Raw genomic sequence first — 10,557 nt, forward strand, 5'->3', positions numbered from 1 at the left:
AAAAAAAAAAAAAAGTTTATCCGTGATGCCTAAATGCAGCTCCTTTGATTTTAGGCTGTCTGTATCAGCAGTGGTTCTTCGGGATCTTATCTGGCTGAAATGTTGGTCTGTGGTTCAGACTTCTATAAAGGCGTTATCTGATCTCCCCTTTGTGGGGGATCGCCTGTTTGGAGCTTCCTTGGATGACATCATTAAGGGTCTCGCTACCGAGAGCATGGAGCCTCGTCGTAGACGTGGGCCATTCTTCTTGGCTCATAAGAGGCCTTTTTAAAATTCCTTCAGGGCCTCCCCCGGAGGTTCTAAGAGGACCTGGTGTGGCAAGCCACGTGCGGGCTCTTCCAGACCTGCTGACAAGGTCTCCTCTGCATGAAGGGGTGCCCGCACCAGTATCTGGGGTGGGGGGATATCTTTGCTGATTCCGGACCCGTGGACCTCTCTGGTACAGGTCAAGTGGGTCCACAAAGTCATTCGGTCTGGCTGCAAGATCGAGTTTCTGTGTTTTCCTCCAGAAAGGTTCTTCCCTTCCAACCTGCACTTGTCCCCAGATCGCTTAAGGGGTCACTTGGGGGGCAATGCAAGACTTGTTACTTCATAGGGTGACTGTCCCGGTTCTGGCTCGGAATGTTTTCAGGGGTTTTACTAAAATCTGTTTACAGTTCCCTGGAAGGAAGACAAGGTATGTCCAATTCTGGACCTCAAGGCGTTAAACTGTTTTGTGCGGGTACAGAAGTTCCGAATGGAGTTCAGACGGTAGGCATCCCTACATCTGGGGGATTTTCTCGCTTTCATCGACATCAAGGGCGCCTACCTTCACATTCAAATATGTGCCGGTAACCAGCGCTTCCTCCGCTTTGCCGTGGGCGAGGAGCATTATTAGTTTGTGCCGTTGACCTTTGGTCCCGCCTCCGTTCCTCGGGTCTCCACATAGTGTTGGCCCCAGTGCTAGCATTGTTGCGTCAGCGGGGGATTGCGGTACTGGAGTACCTGGACGATCATCTTCTGTGAGCAGAGTCTCCGACTGCTCTGATGGACATATTGGAGATCCCTCTGTGATCTCTGAGGGAGTTTGGTTGAATTCTGAACCTTCAGAAGTCTGCTCTGGTTCCGTCCACAAAACTGGACTATCTGGATGGATTCGGCCTCAGCCAGAGTGTTGCTTCCTCTGGAAAAACTCCTGAAATTGCAGGAGGCAATTCAGGTTCTGTTGTCCAGCAGACGGTCATCCCTCCAGGCTCCGGGTGTTGGGCCTGATGGTGCCTACCTTTTTTGAGGTGGTTCTGTTTGCACAGTCCCACACCAGATCTCTGCAAAAAGATTCTGGTGAAATGGGACAAGAATCCACAGTCTCTAGAGGTGGCTTCATTCTCCGGCACTTCGACAGGAAAATCCTTTCTCCCCCCTGTACTGGGCGGTTGTCACCACGGATGCCAACCTGTCCGGGTGGGGAGGCGTCCTCGGCACGGCTTATGCTCAGGGGGTCTGGACTCGGAAGGGTCCAGACTGCCGATAAAGTCTGATCGCTCAGAGCTCCAGTACATTGGTCTGGATCATTGAACAATTCGTCTTCAGGGGTGTCCGGTACAGATTCTATTGGACAATGCCATGGGCGTGGCCTATGTCAATCGCTATGAGGGCACAAGAAGTCTCCTGGCGGATCAGAAAGTAGCCGGCATTCTAAGGTGGGCAGAACGATCACTCCAGCCCCCTCTGCTGTACACATTCCATGGAAGGTACAGAGGTTTGTGGCATGGTCTTAGGATCCTCTGGCCGAGGCCGCAGACGCATCTCTAGGAATATCTACCTCTAGGAATACAGTGGGTACGGAAAGTATTCAGACCCCCTTAAATTTTTCACTCTTTGTTATATTGCAGCCATTTGCTAAAATCATTTAAGTTCATTCTTCTTCCTCATGAATGTACACATAGCACCCCATACTGACAGAAAAACACAGAATTGTTGACATTGTTGCAGATTTATTAAAAAAGAAAAACTGAAATATCACATGGTCCTAAGTATTCAGACCCTTTGCTGTGACACTCATATATTTAACTCAGGTGCTTTCCATTTCTTCTGATCATCCTTGAGATGGTTCTACGCCTTCATTTGAGTCCAGCTGTGTTTGATTATACTGATTGGACTTGATTAGGAAAGCCACACACCTGTCTATATAAGACCTTCCAGATCACAATGCATGTCAGAGCAAATGAGAATCATGAGGTCAAAGGAACTGCCTGAAGAGCTCAGAGACAGAATTGTGGCAAGGCACAGATCTGGCCAAGGTTACAAAAAGATTTCTGCTGCACTTAAGGTTCCTAAGAGCACAGTGGCCTCCATAATCCTCAAATGGAAGACGTTTGGGACGACCAGAACCCTTCCTAGAGCTGGCCGTCCGGCCAAACTTAGCTATCGGGGGAGAAGAGCCTTGGTGAGAGAGGTAAAGAAGAACCCAAAGATCACTGTGGTTGAGCTCCAGAGATGCAGTCAGGAGATTGGAGAAAGTTGTAGAAAGTCAACCATCACTGCAGCCCTCCACCAGTCAGGGCTTTATGGCAGAGTGGCCCGACGGAAGCCTCTCCTCAGTGTAAGACACATGAAAGCCCGCATGGAGTTTGCTAAAAAACACCTGAAGGACTCCAAGATGGTGAGAAATAAGATTCTCTGGTCTGATGAGACCAAAATAGAACTTTTTGGCCTTAATTCTAAGCGGTATGTGTGGAGAAAACCAGGCACTGCTCATCACCCCTCCAATACAGTCCCAACAGTGAAGCATGGTGGTGGCAGCATCATGCTGTGGGGGTGTTTTTCAGCTGCAGGGACAGGACGACTGGTTGCAATCGAGGGAAAGATGAATGCGGCCAAGTACAGGGATATCCTGGACAAAAACCTTCTCCAGAGTACTCTGGACCTCAGACTGGGCCGAAGGTTTACCTTCCAACAAGACAATGACCCTAAACACACAGCTAAAATAACGAAGGAGTGGCTTCACAACAACTCCGTGACTGTTCTTGAATGGCCCAGCCAGAGCCCTGACTTAAACCCAATTGAGCATCTCTGGAGAGACCTAAAAATGGCTGTCCACCAACGTTTACCATCCAACCTGACAGAACTGGAGAGGATCTGCAAGGAGGAATGGCAGAGGATCCCCAAATCCAGGTGTGAAAGACTTGTTGCATCTTTCCCAAAAAGACTCCTGGCTGTATTAGATCAAAAGGGGGCTTCTACTAAATACTGAGCAAAGGGTCTGAATACTTAGGACCATGTGATATTTCAGTTTTTCTTTTTTAATAAATCTGCAACAATGTCAACAATTCTGTGTTTTTCTGTCAGTATGGGGTGCTATGTGTACATTCATGAGGAAGAAGAATGAACTTAAATGATTTTAGCAAATGGCTGCAATATAACAAAGAGTGAAAAATTTAAGGGGGTCTGAATACTTTCCGTACCCACTGTATCTACCATTGTACGGAAGACGTGCGTTGCGTGGTGTAAGTTTTTTTGGGGTTCTCCCTTGCTTCTTTTCGGTGGCTCGGATCTTCGCTTTCCTCCAACGGAGGGTTGGGCAGCTCTGGCCTCGAGTACCATCAAGGGCCAGATTTCGGCCTTGGCGATATTCTTTCAACATCCATTGGCCACACATTCCCTAGTGCGTACCTTTATCCAGGGAGCTTGACACTTGGTTCCTCCAATGCGGTCTCCATTACCGCCATGGGTCCTTAAATTGGTGGTGTCAGTTATCCAAGAATCTCTCCTGGAAAATATAGTGATGTTCCCCTGCTTGCGTTGTCCCAGAAGGTGGCCTTTTTGGTGGCTATTACTTCTGCATGCAGGGTGTCTGAGCTGGCGGCGTTGTCTTGTCGTTCAGCTTTGTTTACAGAGCTAAGGTGGTTCTTCGTCCCTGTTCGTTGTTCCTTCCAAAGGTCGTCTCTGATTACCATTTGAATGAAGACATTGTGTTGCCTTCCCTATGTCCCAGGCCTAAACATCTGAAGGAAATTGCTCTGCATTCCCTGGATGTGGTTTTGGCAATCAGGGTGTACCTGGCAGCTACGGAGTCTTTTGGTAAGTCAGGCCCACTATTTGTACTCACGGTTGGACCTCAAAAAGGATTGGCCACTTCTGCTGTGACCATTTCGAGATGGATCAGACAGTGATTCAAGCCTATTCAATTAGGGGTCAGGCTCCTCCTTTCCATGTTAAGACACACTGGGACGCTTAGTGCCTCCCAGGCCTTCCGTCATCGGGCATCAGTGATGCAGGTTTGCAAGGCGGCCACCTGGTCGTCTGTGCACACTTTTTACAATTTTTTTTAAAGTGGATGTGTTGGCATCTGCGAATGCTTCTTTTGGCAGCAAGGTTTTGCAGGTTGCTGTTTAGAGGACCTAGTCCTCTTTGAGGGTGTATTGTGTTTTTCTGGTGAGCTCCAGTTATGGTTGTGCTCCATGTTACCTAGTTGGTTATGGTTAGCCTTGGGGATTTTTTTTTTTATGCCGTTTTCCCACGCTTCATGTTTAACACTGTTTTGGGACGTCCCAATGGTTAGGAAGAATGAGGAGCTGTGTCCGTCAATGAACGAAAGAGAAAATGGAATTTTTGACTTACCGTAAAATCCATTTCTCTGATGTTCATTGATGGACACAGCACCCACCCTTCTGTGGAGTTGGCTTTCTTCCGACACTGCTTATGACAAAACTGAGTACCTATAGCTGAGTGTGGGTGTATATCCCCCCTGGGACTGCCCATAGGCATAGTTAAGCTTTTTTCTGCCTAGTGTCCTACTCTTGTAGGGGGCAGTATCAACCAATGGTTAAGAAGATCAGGAGCTGTGTCCGTCAATGAACATCAGCGAAATTGATTTTACGGTAAGTAAAAATCCATATTTTTAGCTGGTGTACTATGTAGCACTGCCCCCTAGGGAGCTGCTGAGAATTACACTTTTTGGGTTCCCCTGGGTTACCATTAGCAACTGATAGCAGATACAAAGCATTAACAGTTCTTGGCTCAGACAATGAACAGTCCAGGGGACTTGGTTTTTGTATTTTATTTTAGAACTTGGATGGGCGAAGGGAATGAGTAGCATACTCCAACTTGGGCTATGCACAATCCTGAGGACAACTATCTGCAGTGTCTGCGGCAAAGCCGCTGCTTCACTTTGCCATAAGAATATAAACTATTGTTTAGATTACTCTTCAGGGTCTAACTTGGCACCCCCTTTCTCACTTGCTGTGTGCGCTGACCCCCTGTCCGCTGACACTCTACCGGAGTGGTCCCCTTACTGGGCAGACCCCTGGCAAGCTTCCGGGTACTCACGGACACTGTTTTTCCCTGGGTCGCTCTGCCTCCAACTCCCTTGTCGGCATCCACGGGACCTCCTGGTTCAGCACCACACTTTTGGTCCACAAAGCCGACCGCCTGTGACCGCCTTCCTCAGCAACCGGAGGAGAGACAGCTGTCACCCTTCTTCTGGCATCTGGCTTCCCAGCCAAAGACCGCCCTGTCACATGTGCCCTTGGCTAATATAACATATCCCAGGATGCACTACTGCCTGTGCCAACCCTCTGGGACAGTCCCAAAGCCTGTGTGTCACTGGCTGGGTTTCCTCCACTGTCCAACAGGCTCCCCTATTAGACACTCCCTCAGACCAAGTGAATCACACATGGACACATGTAACAGGCAGAACTACCGATCAGGCTCCCCTGATTAGCAGATGGAGCAAACTATAGTTTACCTACTAGCACCTACCTAGGAGGGTGCTTCATCCACCCCCCACCAAAATGAGCTATGTCCCCATTGGCTCTGGGGCAGCCGCCCCCTAAGGCAATCCTGAACCCTTTGAAAATATTCAGGAGATTCCCCTGCTTACGCTAGCCCAGAAGGTGGCCTTTTTGGTGGCTATAAACTCTGCTTGTAGGGTTTAGGAACTGGCAGAGTTATTTTGTCTTACCCCTTACTTGGTGGTCCACAAAGATGAGGTGGTTCTTCGCCCCTGTCTGTCGTTCCTTCCAAAAGTAGTCTCTGATTTCCATTTAAATGAAGACATTTTGTTGCCTTCCCTGTGTCCCAGGCCCAAACATCCTAAGGAAATTGCTTTGCATGCCCTGGATGTGGTTCGGGCGATTCGGGTGTACCTGGCACAGGGTTCGTACGGTCCTGGAAATCCTGGAAAAGTCATGGAATTTTTAGATGACACTTTCCAGGCCTGGGAAAGTCATGGAAAATTAGTAAACCCCACTAGGTTTTGGAAAAGTCATGGAATACGAGAACTGTGGAGGAACGTAGAGCGGATGCTTAATGATTTTTTTGTTTAATTATTTTATTGCCTAATGATTTTATTGCCACATTATATTTAAATCTGTGTAAGCGTCCTTCCGGGTCCGCGGTATGCACTTACTGTCACTGGCCAGCAGCAGCCGAGGAGATGAACCATTAGCGTCCTTCCGGGTCCGCGGTATGCGTTTACTGTCACTGGCCAGCAGCAGCCGAGGAGATGAACCAATCAGGCAGCGGGGAGGGCCGGCCGCGGTTTGCCCTGAGACTGTGACTGGCCAGCAGCAGCAACAGTCGGGAGATTACAACCAATTAGGCAGCGGAAGCGTCACTGGAGGGCGGGCCGGCCGCATGAACATGATGACGCGGGGGTGCGGTAACCGAAACGGTTACCGCCCCCTTCCGCGTCATCACGTTCATGTTGACGACCCGCCCTCCAGTGATGCTTCCGCTGCCTGATTGGTTGTAATCTCCCGGCTGTTGCTGCTGGCCAGTCACAGTCTCGGGGCAAACCGCAGCTGGCCCTCCCCGCCGCCTGATTGGTTCATCTCCTTGGCTGCTGCTGGCCAGTGAAAGTAAGGGCAAACTGCGGACCCGGAAGGACACCTACCAGTCCTATACGCTTACACCGATGTAAAATAGATGTCAATAAAATTACTAAGCATCCAATCCACTGAGTGGCGCCTTTCTGTTAACTCTTTTCTGCCTGTTTGTGGGACTGTAGGTTCGGCCTAAGAGTAGCAAGCGCCGCATTTTGTGCATTTAACTGTGCCATCCATATCACAGTGTCCAGCTGCACCTTCATGACTGCCTGAACTGCTTTATTCCGGCAAGCAGGAGCACCCATTTACTGTTCTTTCTCCAAGAGTAAGTGCCGCATTTGTGCATCAGATCTGTGCCATCCATACAAGTCCACCTGCACCTCATGACTGTGGCTTGGGCCTAAAAGAGTAAGTGCTTCATTTTGTGCATCTGACTGTGCCATCCATATCAGTCCGCCGGCACCTCCTCCATCATGACTGTGGCTTTGGCCTAAAAGAGTAAGTGCTGCATTTTGTGCATCTGACTGCCATCCATACCAGTCCGCCTGCACCGCCATCATGACTGCCTGAACTGATGCTTTATCCCCAAGCAGGAGCGGCCATTAATCTTTCTCCAGTTACAGTATATTGATCATATTACAACAGGGGTAACAGTTTCAGCTAAAGTTAGTGTGTTCACAGTGTTACAGCTAAGCCAGGGAAATGCAGCTTTAAAAATATATGGCTTTATGACGAAAAGTATGAGAGGTGGCTGGAGAAGGATCAGGACCCGGGACGTGCTAAATGTACAGTGTGTGTCGTAAAACATTTGACATTTCGAACATGGGAGAGGCAGCGCTGTCTAGCCACGCTAAAGGTGCAAAGCACCAGTCTGCAGCTGCCTGCTTCGACAGCTTCCAATCCGATTGCTGGCTTTTTCACCTGTGCGCCTGAAGTGACACCCGCTCCCAGCTGAGGCAGCGGTGCTTCCATCTCATCCACTGTAAAACAAGGGACTATTTTGAGTCACTCTGTATCAAGAATCGAAACCCTAACTGCAGAGGTACTGTACACTACAAGCTTGTCATTTATTTTAGTAAAAATATGCTGGGTGTGACATGGATTTTCTTCTTATTTAACATGTATATGTAGACATTTCATGAAACTTTAGATCATGAATATTTACGTGAAGTCATGGAATTTTATTGGTGAAAATGTGTATGAACCCTGCTGGCAGCTACGGAGTCTTTCGGAAGTCAGACTCCCTATTTGTGCTCATGGATGGGCCAAGAAAAGGGCTATCCGCTTCTTCTGTGACCATTTCGAGATGGATCAGACAAACGGTGACTCGGGCCTATTCGATCAAGGGTCAGGTTTTCCTGTTAAGGCGCACTCTACTCGTACTCGGGCGCTCAGTGCTTCTTGGGCTTTCTGTCATCAGGCATCAGTGGCGCAGGTTTGCAAGGCGGCCACCTGGTAGTCGGTGCACACTTTCACTAAATTTTAGTGGATGTGTTGGTGTCGGCAGATGCTTCCTTTGGCCGGAAAGTTGCAGGCTGCTGTTTAGAGGGTCTGTTTCCTGTTTGGGGGGGGGGGGGGTGGAGTGGTATTGTTCAGGTGAGTGCCAGTTGTTTTTGTTGAGTTCCTGTTGCCTGGTTGGTTGCTGTTTAGCCTTGGGAATTTTTTGCTGTTCCCACCCCTCATGTTTGACACTGTTTTGGGACGTCCCAATGGTCAAGAATCCTAAAGAGCTGTGTCCGTCAATGACTGAAAGAGAAAATAGGTATTGTGACTTACCGTAAAATCCATTTCTCTGCGTTCATTGACGGACACGACCCCCACCTCTCTATGGAGTTGCAATACTTCTGACACTGCTTGGAACAAAATGGAGTACCTATAGCAGAGAGGGGGGGGTATACCTCCTGGACCTGTCCATAGCCATAGCCAAGTTTTTTTTTTTTTTCTCTCTGCCTAGTGTCCTATTTCTGTAGGGGGCAGTATAACCCAAAGGTCAAAAATCCTAAGGAGCGGTGTCAGTCAATGAACGCAGAGGAATTCATTTTACAGTGAGTCAAAATTGCATTTTTTGATTTGCCAGTAAAAATCTGTTTCTTGGAGTACAGTGCAGGGCATGGGCCCCTTCCCTCTGTTCTTTTGATCTCCCTATTGCTTCAAAACCGAGGCTAGTTGGAGCGAGCAGGGTTCTATAGAGGGATGTCCCTGGCACTTTTTTTTTTTTTTTTTTTTTTTTTTGCCAGTGTCCAGTCACCTGAAGGTAGTTGCTCAAAGTGATTAAAAAAAAAATAATAATTTTTGACTTGGAATGGGTTTTATGCAGACTAGTAAATAGCAATCGCTGAACAGTGTAATATTTGTAATGAGCAAACATGTCTGCCCTTTGGCTTTTCACATGTGTTTTTTAGTGACTGATTCACTTTATGGGCTTATTGTACATGAGTATTTAAGATCATCTACAAAAGTCAATACATAATAAATATCTGAAATATCTATGCACACTAGCCCTAATGTGGATTCTTTCACAAGTTTCACACCCAGGGAAATTACTAATTTATTTTGTTTTCTTTTTACCAGACTATCAACTTCGGACACAGTAAAGAATTGGGCATCCTTGGTCCTCGGTGAATTTTAGTAGTTCTCTCTTATTATACGGAATATTGGTTAGTTAGGTGATGTGTGGATCAAAGAAGGAATGTACTGAAGGTTACAAGTTCTAGTAAACAAGCTGCTCAGAGAATGTCCATACTTGCCAGTCATACAGATTAACTACATATGATGAAATTTAGATTTACTGAAAATGCATTTATACACTCTGCATGGCCAGTTTTTCCCTCCCTGTGTTTCCCTTTGTGGATCCACAGGCCTGTAATACAGACATGTTTACAACTACTTTCAGTACCCTGCCAACTAGATCTTTGCTATGTGCCTGTGTGAAAGTGCCATTCTCTGAAATTCAACTTCTGTTAGCATAAGTTGTAGGTTTATGTTGCTGTAAAAAACACCCCTCTATTCTTGGATATCTGTTACAAGAGAGTGAATGCATACCTCGTAAAAAAAAAAAAAAAAAAAAATTCATTCTCCATCTTTTTATGAACATGGCATATGAGGGCTTCTGTCAGTATTTGTGCTACTACTGCTTTCAAACATTTCAAGTTTAGATATCACAGTATTGATTACCATGTAAGCTATTAGGTTATTTCACAAACCAGCCCCTAAAGTGAGGAGGGACCACTGCATTGTTTTCAGTTCTGAAAAAAAAATAAAATATGTACAAACCAAGCTTTTAATTGATTTTTTTTTTTTATGTTATTATGGCTTTGCTTTATATTTCTAAATTACGTATAATAAAAGTAACTATCAGAATTCAACTGATTTTATATAATCTGTTTCAAGCTGTATTATTTTCAAGATCCAGTCCTTGGGGTCTGATTGTTTGAGAGGCCAAAGGTGGTCTAACTTTTGGTGTTTAGTAAACCATTCTAACCTAGTAGCGCTGTTTTGAAAGCATGCTAAAATAGCCTTTATATTGGTCATTACATAGAGAGGAAGGTGCAGTATGAACATGTATTTGCTGCACCTACCTTTACAACATATTTAACAATTGACAGCAAATACAGGGGTTAATTGCTTTCTTTGCCTTAGACCCTTTTTCACATGAGAGGTCCAATCAGGTCCCACTATCTGTTTTTAATGCTAGCCAGATTGAACCCTTCATTCTCCTCTATGGGCAGTCAGATGTTAACAGACTTCTGAC

At 46.6% G+C, this 10,557-nt stretch overlaps 1 protein-coding gene across 1 annotated transcript in view; it reads left to right on the forward strand.

The window, feature by feature from the left end:
• AP1M1 (adaptor related protein complex 1 subunit mu 1) overlaps positions 1-10,178 on the forward strand; it is a 149,364-nt gene extending 139,186 nt beyond the window's left edge. Inside the window, exon 12 of the mRNA XM_082243511.1 lies at positions 9,378-10,178. Within this exon, the coding sequence (XP_082099637.1) occupies positions 9,378-9,400 (23 nt within the window). The 3' untranslated portion in view covers positions 9,401-10,178. The remainder of the gene's footprint in view (positions 1-9,377) is intronic.
• Positions 10,179-10,557: the final 379 nt, after the last annotated feature.

Source organism: Pelophylax lessonae (genome assembly GCF_965119305.1).
Source record: "Pelophylax lessonae genome assembly, chromosome: 1".
NCBI lineage: Eukaryota > Metazoa > Chordata > Amphibia > Anura > Ranidae > Pelophylax > Pelophylax lessonae.